The sequence below is a fragment of the Betta splendens genome, chromosome 4, assembly GCF_900634795.4.
Source record: "Betta splendens chromosome 4, fBetSpl5.4, whole genome shotgun sequence".
Classification (NCBI taxonomy): domain Eukaryota; kingdom Metazoa; phylum Chordata; class Actinopteri; order Anabantiformes; family Osphronemidae; genus Betta; species Betta splendens.
In genome coordinates, this window is record NC_040884.2 from 4,841,061 (window position 1) to 4,858,612 (window position 17,552).

Here is a 17,552-nt window from a genome sequence, read left to right on the forward strand (position 1 = left end):
TTCTGTTTGCATGCAAACAGGGCAAAGGACACTTCTCATTCCATGCAGCTTCTGGGGACATTTTTGCACCAGGGCCACAAGCTGATGTGAATCTACAGGATCTACATGTCAAGAAGTCAGAGGCTTTTCCCAGACAGAAGGGAGTGAAATTCAAGGGAAGACCAAGACACTGGGGACACTGCGGCATTTAATCTTTACGAAGCCTATCGTAATGTCCAGTTGTTGACACGTGGGAGCGACGTTGATAAGTTTGCTGCCGGTTTTAATCTCTTTGTAGCCTGTATGAGGAACGCAAACTGTTTATCTTCCCACCGCGACGTCAAACCACTGAGTGTTTGTGTTTGGCTCAGAGCTGGACAATCTCTCAGAACAGATACGTACAATGTGAATGTTGTCGGCTGTTAAACCTCCTAGGGATGCAAACTTACCCGCAGGGCAGAAGCGACTCGCGACAGTTATCCATTAATTAGCAGGGGTTGTTCTGGCTCGGCATCATCTCAGTAATAAGATTCACATGCACAGCTGTAGACTCACAGCAAAAATGCTGCCTGAGAATCAAATCAGGAGAGGAAGTTGCTGTTCCACAGAGCATAACTTCATGTGTAGGAAGCAAAATTCTTGGCTGTGGCTGAAACTGGGTTTTATAATGACATAATTCACAAACTGGACAAACAAACAGTGGAAAAGTGGACTTTGTATGTCATACTGTGTGTATGTCACATGGCAGGCTGATAGCCCCCACATCCACTCAAGTGTTCCTAGCAAATGCTCTTCTGCTGTGTGACCTTGCCCAGGAGAACAGACTGATGGATGATGAATGCAGTAATGAACGGATGGATTGGTCGAGTTGCATAGAAATTCAAAACATATCCTTACAATAAATAGCAAACCTTGTGAGGACTAGACTGCAAGGCTGCTCAACGCTAACCTCAGAAAAGATATAATACATGGGTATAAACTTTGTGATTTTATTTATACAACATTTTATTGTATGAAAAGCATCATACTTTAATTATATAATTAACTGTTTATTTAAAATACGAATATGCAAGGACAAGGGCAAATCTACTATAAAATACCTGATTATATACCTGATACCTGATATACCTGATTAAAACTGTACCTACGGGCCACCGTAGTTTGTTTGTGTTAGTTTTGCGCACATGTTTGCTGAACAGGATATTTGCATACTGGTAGGCGATGACAGGTGTGTACGTAGGTGTTAATACGTGGGAATGGATATTAGATCTCTGTAAGTTATGACATTTACTCGCCAAATTTAGAAACAGTAAAGCAGCGCACCCAAAATCTATGCCGCGTGACTGCGTAAGTAAGAGTATTGACCGCGTCCTACGTCCCGACTGTCACTTTACCGGTGAAAACGATCTTTGCCCATAAAGGCAATGGGATTTCCGTAGCTGCGCTTGAACGCAACACAGTGGGCTGGCCGCGTTCGCGTCCGTCGGAGACTCTCCTTCCTCTCTCCCTCTCCGCGCTTCACTCCCGACGCTGAGCTGAGGTTGTGGGTGAAGTCGACAGCGGCGGAGACAGAGAGCAGCGAAACGACCGTGTTCTGGGAGGTCTTCATCACTTCTGCCGCTCTCAGCTTCAGCCACGGACTCTTCCGTCCGCTCTCTGGGGAGGATTTGAATCTTTATCAGTCTGAACGGGACTTTAGGGAACGTGGACGTCACCTTCAGAAACCAGCGGGAGCGATGTAAGAAAGTGGTCTCATTATTATTCATTGTCACTGCTAATTAAAACTCGTCTCCTTCGCGCAGAGATGGAATGTTACTCACGTGCCCTGACTGTTTTCATATGATATATATTTTATTTATATTTCTCCTGGCGCTCCATTTAACATGGTCCTCTGAACTGCGTAATAATGCATGATGCTCGCTTAACATTAAAGTTTTAATTCTTTTGCGCATGAATCATGTTGCTCCGTTGGAGAGAAAATAAAAGTTGCCAGTGATGGAAACTTTCGCTGGACGCGTCCCGTCGTTCACGCTGACGTGCACGCACTTTGTCAGGATGGAGGGTGACGACGGAGGCCAACGTGCCCCGGCGCGCTCACCGTGCGTCGCCGCTCCAGACGCCGGCGGGGAGTGACTCACGCCGGGATGAATAGCTGGCGAGGTGGAGTCTGTGCAGGACGCGCGGCCAAAGGGGCACGATTTCCCTCGCAACTGGAAAACAGCTTCGCGTCTCGATCCAAGTTATTGTTTCCAAATAGGACGAGGAAGCGGCCGCGTGCGAAACAATGGTCCTTGAAGGAGCCGCGCAGTTCCGCAGGGGCGGCGCGCAAGTTTAGGGGGGTCGACGCCCGCGCTGCCAGATTTCCCAGGGGTGTCTACAAAAATAATTAATATTGAAATGACACCAAAATATAAACAAATGGACACAGTGTTGGCTTCTGTTCATCCACCCCTTCGCACTGCGGTGTCATCTCTCACAGACTTAATGATAATAGTTTTATTAATTGATAGTTAGTCTCCAACATAATTAATTCCAAGCTCAAAATGACATGTTTATGTTGCACAAGTCAAGTATTGGAGGAGCTGGAGCAAGGACATGATGCTCATTGTGATTAGGATCAACATCTGGTTGACTTTGGTTAGGTAAATCCTCACCTGGCCCAACTTTAAGTCCTGTACGAGTGGATGGGGAATAAAACCGACAACCTGTTGGTGACATTTGGGTCATGCCTGTGTGTTTGCCAGAGGTGGTGCGTTGACAATGCTACCGTGACACCTTTTCTGCTTTTCATTGGTTGATCTGTGAAAGGCTCCGCTGATCAGTGACGGGCTTTATTCTTCACACCTGTGGGAACAGACGCGTGTTTAAATCTGTACTGTAAGCTGCTTAATTATTTGATCTTTGAATTGCCATCGTCTGCGTGACCCGCGTTTGAGCGCAGCTTTATTTACGAGCCCCATTATGCACAGTTCCTGGCACGAGCGCACACCCCGGTGCTGTTTGTCGCTGCATGCTGGGTGTTTGTCTCGCTCTAGCATATCAATGAATTAATAGATGTGGTCACGTATTAATTTACTACCTGGCTGTGTTTGGTACAAACACAAGCAGAAGCTCTATGTCCTTTTGAATTTTTATTTTTTTTTTATTTTTGGGGGGGTCGGTACATTTAATTTTTTGAAAAGTGCTATAGAAATAAAGATTAACTGAATAAACTCCTAAAAAGGAATTGCATGGACTTTGCAGTGAAGAGCAGGAGTAGAATAAAAGGTTTGGTTTCAGCAGCACAGTGGCTGTAGTTTGCTGTGAAATGATTCGGTCTTGTGTTGATGACCTCTAGAGAGAATAATGAGGTGATTATATTCCCTCCTTGTGCTGAGCGGCTCACATGCCTGTTGCTGTTGAATGGGGAGCGGTTTTGGAGGGGAGAGTGGGTCGAGAGGACGTTTTGAGGATTTAAATGCCAAGTGGATCCTAGTTTTTTTTGTCCCGTCGGCTTATTTAATCTATTATAAATGGCATCTTCTCAGGAGCAGGGACTCCATGAAGCATCTAAATCTTTTGTCTCTTCTCTTTCTTCAGTGAGATTCATCCAGCTTGACTCCAGCCAGGCCATGCTGTCACTATGACCACTACAATGTAAGTGTTGGAGTGTTTGTTTGGGTTGGTCATATCGGGAAGCTGGTCTGGTGTTGGTTTGGGAAGAAAATTCTAACCGATACTGGCAATTATTCAGAACAAACAGCAGTTCGTTGGAATTATACAAAGCACATCATCCTCCATTTACTGTCAGTTGTGAAACTCTGAAGTGTTTTTTTGCTTTTTTGACAGGAAACTCTATTTTGCTGAGATATAACTTTTAGAGGCAGAAGGGCTCAATAATGCTTCTATTTGTCCCTCTGGCTCCGCACAATCCTAAACAGTTGATATTGTCATTATTAAAAATGAACATCTGGCGGACGTTCCCCCGTGGGTCAGCCAGAGGAATTATGGGTCGTCCGTCTGTCTCAGGCTTCGTTCGCCCCAGGAGCCACTTCTGCAGTTGCACAAACTCTACAAACCAGAATTTAGCAGACGCCCACTTATTTTGCTCCAAAGCCGTTGGTGTGAACTTCTGACCCCGGTCTTGTGTCACAGTCCTTTTCCAGTGAGTCATTTCGTATGCAGAGAGGCCGGTCCAGTTCTGCGGAACTGCTCCCTGGCACTGGGTTGTTGGGTGGCATCTTCACACATGCTGCTGTTTAGCAACCGCTCTAATCTTCGATCGATCTTAAAGACAAGCGACGGCATTATCTCCAGTTTCCACCCTTACTCTGTGATGCCCGAAGTCAAAAACACTTCCTTTGGTGCCTGAATAATTTAGCATATGTTTCACCCAGTCGTTCTCTCAGTTTCAGCTTTTAAACACCTGTGTTACCGTCTCTCTGTTACTTAAGTTTGATCCTGCTCTTGTTTTGCTGCTGCAACGTGGAAAATTCCCCATTGTGGGATGAATAAAGGTCTTATCTTACCCTCCCCCTCTAATGCTCACCCCTTCTTCTCCACCCTTTCCCCAGGATTCAGTCTGCAGCGTTGACCGTCGTAATCCTGGTGTCTTACGGTGAGTCGCCCCGACAACACAGCCTTTGGCTTCTCTGTCTTGGGGCCTAGATGCATTTTTATACCGATGACACAGTCTTCTGCAGTTCCACATCATACACGTGCCACGCACTGTATCAGCTCTGACTCTCGTGCTCCTGGGAGGTGTTTTGTGTTGCAGTGGTGGGGATTTCCCACACGTAGCTGCAGCTGCCAGCATGAAAGCAGCAGCGCTCTGCTTGCATCTGTCAAACCAACGCAAAGTCTTTCACCTGGGCCCCAATCAATAACACACCGTTTGTTCACCAAAGTATTTGCGCAAGAGGTTCTAGAGCCGCTGATGTGACACAGGGGTTTGAGGAACAGAAACGGACGAAAGCTCTTCACACATTATGAAACTGGGGGGAAAATAACTCCTTTTCCTCTCCACGAGCAGGTGCTCATGGTGTGGAGGCCGAGCAGGGAGCAGGTGTGCTGGAGCTCCCCTGGCAGGATCAGCTGTGCTGTGACTCACCTGTAGCCCGCCTCGCTGCGGAGGGAGCGGCCACGCACGCGCCGGGGCCGAACCGCTCTGCATCAGGCCTCCCACACCATCCACGCTGCCGCTTCAGGAGCCTGACGGCTGGATCGCATCCACAGCAGCCCTCTGGTGGTGAGCGCCTAACAAGAAACCCACACATATCAGAGGCAGAAAAGAGAAAGGCTGACGTGCCTTAATCAGCGTGTCGAGGCTTGTTGGCTGCTCCCATTAGGGTTCTTTTAATTTATTTACTGTATACCATCCACAAAATGCCACAGGTTCTGCTGGTTCAGTAGTCTCCCGTTGTTTTATATTTGAGTTTGAGTAATTGCAGGCATAGATGCGTCCATTTACAACCGATGTTGCAGTGATACTTGGCAGCAACGGGGCGGCTGCGCTCATTTGAGCAGCCAGCGGGGTTGGTATGACACAGCCCGTCCAGCAGCTCAGCCCCCGGCAGCCTCACCGCACTTTAATAGCGCTTTATTAGGGTGAGCGGCCATGTGAGTCCTCTAGCTGTGAAGCATTCACCAGATAGAGCCGCTCACGAGGATTCCCTCGTCCTTTTTTGTGAGTCAGCGCGAGAAGCCGTGAACGAGCCACTAAGGAACGTAGCAGGGGAGACGAGAAAGGGGGAGATGAGAAAGGTCTTTCAGTGCAAACAGCCAACGGAGGCGAGTTCAAGTGAGTCACGATTGCGAGACGCTGGCTTCTTGGGCGTGGGGGTGAAGGAGAAGGAGGTGAGGCAATATTGAAAAAGGCGAGAGGTGAGGATTTGTTTGTTTGCATCGATCCATGAGACGCTGTGACGCATTCAAATCGATGGTGATTAGCTGAGGCCTTCCAGCCTTTTGTCTCAGCAGCAGTAAATAAAGACCTGCACGCGGCTACCGAGGCTTCTCGACCGCTCTAAGTGGGATTTGAATCCTGCCACACGAGCCCAAGGCTCGCTTGCCTTGCTCAATTTGGATGCATGAAAAGCCATTCACACTTTTTGTTGCTTTCAGCATTAACAACACCCACAAGTTCAGTTTACAGTCAACAAAGGATGAAATTGAAAAAAGTATTAGGAATTTAAAGCATGTCCAGTCCAGTTTTATATATGCATTCATACTGCACCAAACACGCTCTTACTTCAGTGATGATGTAAAGACCGGTATTTATTAGTCACATTTCATCTGTTTTGTTATAATTTCTTAGGAGTTAAATCTTTTACCATGAAGGTGTTTAAACAACCGTCTCTTCTTCTTAAAGGTTAAGACTAGAATAAAGTGATTATCTCCTGACGGATAATAATTCACTCAGGTGTTCTGTTCTCAGAATAATACGTCTCAGTGTTTCTAAAAAGCTCTTATTTAAAGGTCACCTGTTTGAGTGTCTCTGACGGTTCGGTAACACGCGTGCGGAATTTCTTGCCAGGCGCCTGTTTGGACATTCTGTGCAGAGTCGATGAAAACTGGGAGAATGTGACCTGTGACGTCCAGTGGTCCAGCGGCGCCGCGGACGCTGGTGTCATGGCCATCAGCTTGCAGCGCGTCCCGTGAGTATGGAGCCGCACCGTCGCCTGGTTTCTTGTCTGTCAGGCCTCATATGTGGAGCTTTACCTGCTGCACAGTGGGAGGTCAGGCATGTGTTTACTGCTGTGTCATCGTTTGGTGGATGAAGAGATCGCTCTGATCAAACACACTCAGATTTAACTTAGTAAAAAAGCTTTTACTGGAATAACATGAAAAACAACATTACTCCAAAGTCAAACTTGGCACAGGGATCAAGTGTTCAGACTATAAACACTGTTTAATTTCTACGTTGTTCATTCACTGAGCTCTCGGTGAGTAACGCTCTTGTTTCCTCTGCAGGTCTCATAAAGATGACTCATCTGTAAATGATGAGGCTGCCGCATCTGATAATCCTGTTGTCTGTGAAGCGATGGATTCCTTTATGTGTTCCCTTGCACTTGACTCTGCAAGAAGCTTTGTTGCCGTGGTAACCATCAGTGTCTTGGATGCCATCGCTCCCCAGGTCTCGCTTAAAGTTCCTGCCCGAGTTTCTGCTGGTAAGAAAAGCAGACCCTTCGCTTGACCTCAAGTGAATGGTGTGGGTGCGAGAATGTATCTGAGAGTGCATGGGTTCATGATTGACTAGTTCGTTGTGAGAGAGTTTGTGGTGTGTGTGTGTTGTGTGTTGATGTACGTGTGGGTGTGTGTGTGTGTGTGCGTCTGTGTCTTTGTGAGTGTGCATGCGTGTGGTGCTGTTGGAGTGTGGGGGGTCCCGTTCTCCGCCCGGGATACGTTGATCCGCTGCCTGGGTGGTCTCTTTTCTGCTGACCCCCACCAATTGCTGGCCTTGTGCTGTGGGCCCAGTGTGGTGCCAGGGGATATGGTCGGGCTAATCGGTGGGCCCCGCTCCGCTCGTGTAGGGGTGGTGGACTGGGGGTGGGCCCCGCTCCGCTCGTGCAGGGAGGGTGGACTGGGGGTGGGCCCCGCTCCGCTCGTGTAGGGGTGGTGGACTGGGGGTGGGCCCCGCTCCGCTCGTGTAGGGGTGGTGGACTGGGGGTGGGCCCCGCTCCGCTCGTGTAGGGAGGGTGGACTGGGGGTGGGCCCCACTCTGGGCGCGGGGGCATCTCGTAGCGGGCTCCCTACGGACCGTGGGTCCTCGGGCTCTACTCTTTCAGGCCGACCCTCCCACTGGGGGAGTGTTTGCCCCTGGTTCTCATGGGGCGGACAGCGTTGACCCCCGGTGGCCCACTCTGGCCTCGGGTGCTGTCTCTGTGGCTGCTGCAGCTCTGCCTGGGGATCTCTGTGTGGGCGGCTTGGGTCGCAACACCTGCCCTCCTGGAACTGACGGTGTGTGGGCTCCCTGGCTGCTAGGATTCCTTCCTCTGCTTGCTGGATGGGCGTAGTGGCCGAGCCCCTCACATCACCCTGGCTTCCACAAGTGGCATTGTTCATGCACCAACTTCTGCCTCAGCCTTTGGGTGAACAATGTTAGGCTACAACTTTACTAACCTTGTAGTGGGACACTCAACACCTGAGCTGATAAACAGGCCTTCTAAACCCAACTAATACTTATCACTACCAATATCAATAATGTGTGAATATGGAAATTGTGGTGTTCTATGTTATGACTTTTATTAAGTTGTATGGGATATGTATAACAATGCATATGTGTATGTATATGATATGTATATGTTTGTATGAGTATGTGCACATACCTTAACACTATTATTGGTATTAGTATTAATCTCCACGGTAAACCACAGTACAACAGTTTAGTTATGAATGTGTTACATTACATTACATTACAGGTACATCCCTGCTTATTTATTTTGCTCTGATTATTTACTTAACAGATTTGCTTGGTTTCAGCAGCTGGTAGATCCACCGCACACACACCCCAAAGTAGAAACTTAACCTGTCCACCAACACAGAAACATCACACATATTTGGGATTAGATAAATAAAACATGACATAAACCATTAATCAAGAAGAGTATATATATTTTATATGTACCCCTCTTGTTAAAGCAAAGCTGTCCATCACAATATGGCATTCAGCGTAATATGCTGTATGCTGCTTTTTAAACTGCTGGACAGAACAAAAAAAAATCAAAAGCAGACATAACTGTAATAATGTAACTATATACCAGTAAGTCATTAAAAATTCATGTTTACGGCCTATTCATGTTTGACCTTTCTCTTAAAGACTCGTAGTCACCATCATTAGTGTGCCAAGAGTGAATTCACCCTCGTAGGATGATGATGCTGAGCTTTAATCTTAAAAGCCGAATATTTCAATCCAGCTTCAAACTGATGAATCTGAACAGATAAGGAGAAAACACCGTGCTCTCAAGACGTGAATGAAATGAATCTGAGAGGCGCTGGTGCGTGGCTTTGAGTGTCAGTAGATGAGGACTTTCCATTCCATTCCTTAGTTCAACCAGGTGGCTCTGGTTAAACTCTCAGAGGAGAACAGAAACTGAGCAGTCGCCCTGCAATGCCTAGATCTCAGGCTGTGGTTCCTCTTCTGTAGGTTTCATGGTCCTTCTGTCTTCTTCGTTGTCTTCTGTGTGGGATAAACATGTCTGAGATTTAATCCTACTGTGCCCTTTTTACGCTGATGTGAGAGTCGTCTGGAAAATGCATTTTTGAGCTATTATTCATAATGCTGGGTAATCTCAGCTTCCCCATGAGGCATCTTTGTGGTTTTATGAGACTTAATTATCTCCGGCTGTATTTGGCATGATTGATGGTCGGACTGGGGCGTCTTTGTTATGTGCCCTGCTACGCCTGTCTCACTTCAGTGTGAATGAAAGTAAACACGCGTCAGAAACGCTCCCATAGTTCTCTTTCAGTATCAGTAGCTGTATATTCTGTGTAAATTATTATTATAAGCATGTTGTAACTCAATTTTCCCCCTTTTCACAGAGCAACCAAGTCCCCCAGTCAACCTTTCCCACGTTCAGACCATCAAGGCTGAGCTGATTTTACAGTGGGACGACCCGCGAGGCACGGCGCTCGATGCCAGTCCACTGAGATTCCAGGTTCGCTACTCGTCCAACAACTCTCATTCGGGCTGGATGGTAAGTACTGGACTGGGCTGTTCGACACTCAGCTGTGCTCAGTATGGACAGTTCTCCTATTGGAGATGAGTGAAGTTGTCAAACAATAGTGAAAAAAAAGTTTTATGCTAAAACTTTGATGATTCTGCTCTCCAGTCACTTTCCTAATCATTAATCATCAGATAAAGTCAACTAAAGAGTCCAGATTGGCCCTGAATCTAAAGCCCAACCGGAACTACACCGTCCAGGTCCGCTGCTCCGGCCGATACAACCCCCCGCTATGGAGCGACTGGAGTAAAAGGCACCACATCTACCTGGACAGTAAGAACCAGTGTATTATTTTATTATACTCATGAAAGGCAGTGTTACTGCTGAAATGTTTTGGTTCCAAATAATTTAAGTGAGAAAACTTCTAAAACATCATGAAATGAACTGTACAATTTTACTTCACACAATAAGTAGTTACAGACAAGAACACAGTAAAGTTTAAACAAAAGTCTTCACAAAGTCTGAAGGATGATGCGACGTGAGTTGGGTTCAGTTCGCCATCGCTGCCTTGCTGATGAGTCACACGAGAGCCTCTGACGGAGCAGGCGACTCACCGTTACATGTTTTGTTGGGCTGCATGCGAGGAGGTGGTTAGATAACGACCCCTCAGCTAGTTTCAGACCGTGTGACAAGCAAAAAGTTTGCAAAATCCCTGAACAAGACATCTCCTTTGTAGAAGCCAACATTAAGATTGTGAGTGAATGAAGATGACTCATGTTCTTTGTTTTAGTGGTCATAGATAAATCACTGTTGAGATGAAAAGATCTCTTAAGAATCGTCCGTGCGTTTTTCTCAGCTGTGAGCTACATCCCTGAGAAAACGGTGGCGCGGCCGGGCGACAACGTGACAATCTACTGCGTGTTCAACGACCACAGCATCGGCGCCAGCACGGCCGCGTGGATGCTCAACTTCCGAGAGCCGCTCCATCCCAGCCAATACCAAGCCGTCAACCAGTGGGTAAGGAAGGCCCTCCAGGACGCGTCAGCACCTTCTGTGTGCAGGGAATCCGCCATTCTGACCTTTTCTTTACGTGAACCAGGTCAGCCAGGTGACGGTGCGCCCCTCAGAGGCTCGGATGTACGACCTGCTGCAGTGCACTCAGGGATGGTCCATCCCCTACAGCCAGATCTATGTGGAAGGTGAGTTTTCTCCTTGTCTGTTTTCTGAGGACGTGGAGTTTGTCTTTAACGGTCTCTAATTCTGAGCTCTGCCTGTTTAAGGAGCTTTTATTGATATAAGGTGTGAAACCAACGGCGATATCGATGCCATGGACTGCAGCTGGAAAAACACCCAGTGGATTCAGCCCGTGTTTCGATACAGGTAACGCAGCATTGCTCTGAGGTAGACGACACCTGGTTGCCTTTAGCGCGTTGTTGTTGTTGTTGACACTGTAATTCAACGCGTGAAGGAAGCAGGAAGCGTGAGCAGAAGCATACCAGACAACAAAACGTGACCCGGTGCAGAAAGTGTCTGTGTTTGTGTGAGTCATGAAGTCTCTGAGTCATCAGACCAAAAGTCTAGTAAGTGTGTCAGACATGGTGTGGCCTGGACAATCTGAGGCTGCGTGAGCTCAACACGTCGGAAACCTGGAAGCAACAAAACACCACCTTGTGCCCAAGCCTCCTGTTTCTGAGCCAAGTGTGTAGACTTTAAAATATTAAGGTCAAACCACACCCATGTTGATGAACCTCTGCTCCAGTAGGAGCTATGTTTCAGTGGCGGACAATGATCAACTGAGCGCATGTGTTTGGGTGCCAGGTGGGGTGACCTGCCTTGTGATGAGATGGAGGAGAGGGACCAAGCGAGGGAGAAAGGTGAGGACACGGGAGCTGCTTGTCCTCCAGCTCGATCCAGGCAGGAAAGCTGCACCATCAAGCCCCTCAGGATGAACTGCTACAAGCTGTGGCTGGAGGTGGGCCCGGTGCGCTCCAAGCCCGTCTACCTGTCACCTATAGATCATGGTACGTAAGGACATGAGTTAGTTGACACATTTAACCGACCCAAAGTCAGGATTTGGATAGAAACGTTGTTTTTGGCTTCGCAGTAAAACCCCATTCGCCGACCAACGTGAAGGCTGTGACCCGGATCAGCGGGGCCCTGCTGGTAACCTGGGAGCCGCCGTCGCTGCCGGTGGAGGGGCTCCAGTGTCAAGTCCGCTACTCCTCACTGTCAACGGTCAGAGCCCAGCCAGAGTGGAAGGTGAGCCTGCTGCCTCTTCAAGATGATGCAGAACGAGGTCCACCTTAAATTATTGTCTTGAAGAAACAAGCAGATATATTGGACTGAGGAGCGGCTTCGGACGTTATCACGCCATTCAATGGTCATTATCAGTGGTCACCTACCGGCTCATACGTATGGACGTATGAGCCGGTAGGTGCCCATCTACCTGCTGGCAGCGCAGAATAGGTGCAGTAGATCGCTGTCAGTGATCCGTAAGGTTGATCACGGCTCAGATGATTTAACCAGCAGAGTCAGTGGGGGCGCTGTTGAGTGGATCCAAAGTTTTGGATTTTGATTTATTAGCGAGCATAACTTAGCAAGTAGCTAGCGGTATTGTGTTAGCTAACTGTAACCTGAACCCCCCACCCGTTATCCAGCCCTAACCCTAACCACAATAACCTCTAAAGCTGCTTAACATAGCAACCTAGCTAGCTGTTAGCTGTTCGCGAGGAGGCAGAGCAGGCACCTACTGGCCCATTCGAATGCGCTGATAAGTTCTGATCAGCCCATTCGTTATGGCTGATAACATCCGAAGCGGGTGGACTGAGCTGGTAAATACACTGAAAATGTAGCTCATATTTAGCTGAACGACAAGAAGCTTTGACATGGACTCAGTTTGTCAGTTCGACCTAACATTGAAAGATTCACTTGGAGATTGGGAACATTTTAAAATGACTTCAATTCATTGGAAACAATGCTAAAAATCCAAAATAGACCTGGACTGATAGATGAATCAGATGAGACCTCCGCCAGATATTTTCCAATAAGGCTCTTTTTTTAGCTCTACCCTTTTTTCCGTCTGCAGGTTCTGCCTCCGGTGCTGCTCCCTCGGGCCGAGGTCGCGGTGCCCGACATGTGTGGCGCGTACGGCGTGCAGGCTCGCTGCATTCACACCAATGGCATCGGCTACTGGAGCGACTGGAGCGACCAGGTCTACTCCACCCCACAGAACAGCAGAGGTGAGACGCCTGGCTTCAAACGCTGACCTTTAAACGCGTTGACGGCAGGTTAATCAAGACACATGGAGATGAGCGCCGTTACCTGATGTCCTTGTCTGTCTTGTCCTCAGCTCCTGAGCGTGGTCCTGACTTCTGGAGGACTCTTCAAGATGATCCTTACACAAACCAGACGTATGTCACTCTGCTTTTTGAGGTACGCATTCAGAGAGACGTGCAAACTTGTACTGTATATGGTTTAGAAATATATCATTGAACAGCACTCTTTGTATTGGTTCCAGCGAGTCCCAGCATTGGGGCGCTCCTACTGCGTGGACGGATACGTCATTCGGTACCAGAGCTCGGCTGGCGTCGTGACGCTCCAGCGGATGGAGGTGGTGTCCTCCTACAGCTTCGAGTGGAACCAGGAGCCCGTCACCGTGACGGTGGAGGCCTACAACAGCCTGGGCAGCTCCTCCAGCAACATCAACATGACGCTGGACAGTCGGCCCAGACGTGAGTGGAGTGGAAACAGGCGTGTTCACAGCCACTGCTGCTGGATCCCAGTGTCGTCATCATTATCACCACTGCTGCATTAAACATTCCATTTAGTCAGAATTGAAGTCACGCTCCATTATAGAATCCAGATAAAACGTTACATTCTGCAATGTGTGAGACATCAAACAGAAGCCTTGATGAAAGGGCTCTGCAGTTCTGGTGCAGAGAGAGAGAGATAAATATGCGGGAGACTGTTAACAGCTCCTCAGGCGTTTATCAGTGCCCACATTCACAGTTCAGGTGCTGGAAAACTAGTGACTAAATCAGTGAACCCTTTTTGTCCTTGTTTGTCTCAAAACAAAGCTTTTCTCAGAGCATCTGTTACTGTTGAAGCCCAGTGGAGGCAGATTCCTCTAATCGTTTAATTTACCAATGTGACCAGTTGGTCAGATTCACAGTAACTGTGTATTTTATGATTAGTGCATGTCCTCCATTATCTATAGTACAGGACAGTCAGAGCTGTTAAACACTCTCCGAGACATAATGAGGCCTGATTAGCTGCTTGTGGGGAACATTTCCTCCACATTCTCATAATTCAGAGAAAGACGTTTTCATTAAAACACTAACTGGCAGAATATTAATGGATTTTCCAGAAATGCTGTTTTTTTTGTTTGTTTGTTTTTTTTTAAATCATTTTTCTGTGTGTGTTTTTGCCGTTATTAGCTCTTGGCCGCTATTAGGAGCTGACACAGCTCAGTCATGTTCACATTGTGTTTTTACACAGTAATCAGCTCCGGGTGCAGGCGTCTGCCTCGTCTTCTGGGCTCATTTGTTTCCTTCATTATGTTGTCTGTGCACTGTGAAAAGACACAGTAGTTCATGTGTCTATAACCAGCATTTCTACATTTAGAGCATCATTATGTTTATAATATAAATGCTTCTGATTTGCGTGTGATGAAGGTGAGCGTTGACCTGAGTCGAGGCTGTTTGCTGTGGTTACATCCACCTTCATGTCGCTCCCTGGTTGTTGTCGCTCGCAGGTCGCTGTGTGCGTTCTTTCCACGTGCTGGTTATCAACAGCACCTGCGTGTCTCTGTCCTGGAGCCTGATGGACAACAGCTCTGTGCCTCTGTTCATGGTGGTGCAGTGGTCGCCGCAGAGGCAGCACGACGCGGATCCTCACAAAGGCCTGAATGGACCCACCTGGGCCAGACTTCCCTACTCTGAGCGCTCTGTTTATCTAAGAGGTACTGTATTTTTTCTCATCTCGTATTACAGTTTTTTTCCAACAATTCAGAACTTCTCTTTGCATCATATCAGGTGATTTCCTCAGCCCTGAGGAATTTGGCTTCTACCTGCAGCCTGTGTTTGCTGATGGAGAAGGGGAGGCGGTTTACGCTACAGGTATCACTATCAGTATCAACACAATATGAAAGTGTTCGTGCAAATCAGATTTACTCTTTTTTTCATATTTACTCTGTGAGCGATGCGCATTTTCTGTGTTACAGCCACAAGAAGCGACCCTGCGGCCTACGTGATGCTGCTGATCTGCTCCTTCCTTTCAGTCGTCCTGCTCGTCACATTGGTCCTCTCGCAAAACCAGTAAGTTGCTATAGACAGTAAACATAATTACATACATGTAGAAAGACATTCATCAGTTTTTGCATCACAGCATCATAATAAGCACAACGACTGTAGTATTTTCCCCCACGCCTCCGTGAAGGTAGTGACTAATGCTTTTAATCTGTGCGCTGCCATTTAACTAGAGACAATGGCCATGAAAGATTAGAAGTGTGGCATTTACCAGGTCACCAGGGTGTAATTGCACATTATGTAAGATGGTGGTTGATGAAATGAGGTGAGAGTGGACACATGCTGATACCAGTGAAGGAAAAAAACAGGGCAGAGACAAAAAGCGTTCCTGGGCAGTGGATGTAACATCTGCAATTTCTTTTCAGGATGAAAAAGTTTATGTGGAAGGATGTTCCCAACCCAAACAAATGCTCCTGGGCTAAAGGGCTGGACTTAAAAAAGGTGAAAAAGAATCCTGATCCTGATTCAGACATGAATTTGAATTAGAAAGGCATTCATTGTTGCTGTTTGTCCGGTCTCTCTCCAGGCTGAAACCTTGGACCCCCTGTTCCGAGCTGCAGAGGGGCTGCAGGCTTGGCCGCTGCTGCTTCCCTCTGAAAACATCTCCAAAGTTGTAATAGTGGAGAAGGCCATGACTTCAGTCCTGATCCAAGCCCCTCTGGTGCCCCTCGGGCCCGACGCTGCCGCCGCTCCAGGGTTCGATTCCAAGGATGAACCAACTGCGTTCATGGAGAACGAGCTGCTCGCCCGCGCCTCGTCTGAGTCTTTGACCGCTTCACGCCCGAGCGTGCACGCACTGCTACGCGCAGAGGCCCCAGAAGCCCGGCTCCCAGTGGCCAGCGACAGCTCCGCCCAGTCTTCGGTCACATATTCCACTGTGCTGCTGTCCCACCCCAAGGCGGACAGCGAGCCGCTGCGCTACAAGGACGGCAGCGGCAGCGGCTCCAGCGACGAGGGCAACTTCTCCGCCAACAACTCGGACATTTCCGGCTCGTTCCCCGGCGGCTTGTGGGAGCTGGACAGCTGCAGGGGAGGCGATGCGGAGGACGCGCGGCGCTCCTGCTCCTACAACTCCGTGGAGGAGCTTTCAGAGACGTCGGAGCAGCCGGATGACGGCGACGTTAAGGAAGAGAAGGAACTATTTTACCTGGGGATGGACTACCCGGCGGAGGACGAGGAGAGCGAGGAGGAAGGGGAGCCGGGTGAGGAGGACACAAAAACCCAGCTGCTTAAGAACCTCGTTTTGAGCACAGACGACTGCTGTTTGGAGTCGAACCCCTTGCTGGACCCCGAGGAGTCCAGCGAGCCCATGGAACTGCTGCCGGGGGCCACGCGTGGCTTCTCCCCGCTGTACCTGCCTCAGTTCAGAACTGCTCCCGACGCGAGGCACCCGCATGACGGCAAACCCCACCTGTGACCATGGTGCAGGCTCCATCACTGCAGTGGCGTCGTGGGCTCTGCCACCACTTAGCAAAGTGGATGGACGTAATCCGTCGGACTCGTGAGCACAAATACCTCCACGTTTGAGTGACTGCGGATGGATACGAATCGGTGCTGCTATTTGTTGTGAGGGAGAGGCGTAAGCAGGGCACGGGCCTCGTTTACAGGCCTTTATTTCTTTCTTTTTGGGCCTTAAGGCCCTGATTCTACTGTGCCACACTGCTGCTGTTTACAGTAGGCGAGGGGAGGAATCCTAGAGGCTGTACAGTATGTGATGAGGGATCCTGTACATACTGTATATTCCCGTCATCCCACATTAAATGCATCATGAAGGTTCATGGAAAACGTGTCACCTCTCGCCTAGGCTTTAACAGTAGACATCTCATCTGTGCCGTTGCGGTTTTCTCCAGCACTTCAGACTGTGAAGACGCGACTGGGCCACTTACTGTAGGTACTGTACTGTGTGAGTGAACAAATAAAAGGCAGCGAAGGACCCGCTGGTGATTTTCAGCTGGCAGCTTTCTCATTAACATCTACGCAGACAAACTCCCTCACCAACTCAAAGAATGTCCCTGTACTTTGTGCTGTAATGTTTGTTGTGACTTTGTTGTCACTGTGTTCAAAAGATGTGATCTATTTTTCTGTGTTTGGCCTTTAAAAGAGTCTATCTCTGTTGTAAAATAAAAGACAAAGGAATGTACGGCGAGGAAGAGGACAGTGCTGCAAACTAAAGCAAGAGCTGAGACACGTTTGACACATATTGTTATTGTCTGTTTTAGAGCTTTTGTCTATTTTTCATGGTGAAAATAAAGTATTTATTCTGAGTTTGTTTGTTTTATCTGAAAGAAACATGAAAACTGTGAAACAAAGTAACTCGTCAGGAAAAGTGAAATAAGTGTCAAGACACAAACATAAAGATCTGATTAAAACAGTTGCACAGCAGCTCCACAATCAACACCATACCTTTTGCATCTGATAAATAGATGCTAATCTAAATAGGTGATAAATAGAAATGCTGCATACATGTATGTATATTATGATCCTATAAATTAGCAGTATTTTTTTTCTTGGGGATAAACGGGCCACTAGAAGGAACCGCTTCCAGCGCTTTCTCTTCCCTCTCGCCCTCTTTTGTTTCTCAGGTTTAAGACTTGCTGTGTTACAGCACGCGTCAGTTCTCCAAACA

General features: G+C 48.0%; 1 protein-coding gene across 1 annotated transcript; it reads left to right on the top strand.

The window, feature by feature from the left end:
• The first annotated feature begins 1,202 nt into the window (after window positions 1-1,202).
• On the top strand, window positions 1,203-17,190 carry lepr (leptin receptor). Its single transcript, XM_041070459.2, has 21 exons — window positions 1,203-1,717; window positions 3,559-3,615; window positions 4,533-4,576; window positions 4,991-5,206; window positions 6,494-6,614; window positions 6,931-7,127; window positions 9,499-9,653; window positions 9,815-9,953; window positions 10,477-10,637; window positions 10,720-10,819; window positions 10,901-11,000; window positions 11,439-11,641; window positions 11,725-11,879; window positions 12,706-12,859; window positions 12,970-13,052; window positions 13,138-13,351; window positions 14,374-14,580; window positions 14,654-14,737; window positions 14,842-14,935; window positions 15,292-15,367; window positions 15,453-17,190. Exons 2-21 carry the CDS (start codon window positions 3,602-3,604, stop codon window positions 16,341-16,343), a joined length of 3,408 nt encoding a protein of 1,135 aa, XP_040926393.1. The 5' UTR covers window positions 1,203-1,717; window positions 3,559-3,601; the 3' UTR covers window positions 16,344-17,190.
• The last annotated feature ends 362 nt before the right edge of the window (window positions 17,191-17,552 follow it).

Excerpts from the sequence above, each read along its gene's own strand:
- lepr (XM_041070459.2), top strand. Across the intron at positions 5,207-6,493 it reads TCCACAGCAGCCCTCTGGTG|GCGCCTGTTTGGACATTCTG; the intron begins GTGAGCGCCTAA and ends ATTTCTTGCCAG. Across the intron at positions 11,642-11,724 it reads CCTGTCACCTATAGATCATG|TAAAACCCCATTCGCCGACC; the intron begins GTACGTAAGGAC and ends TTGGCTTCGCAG.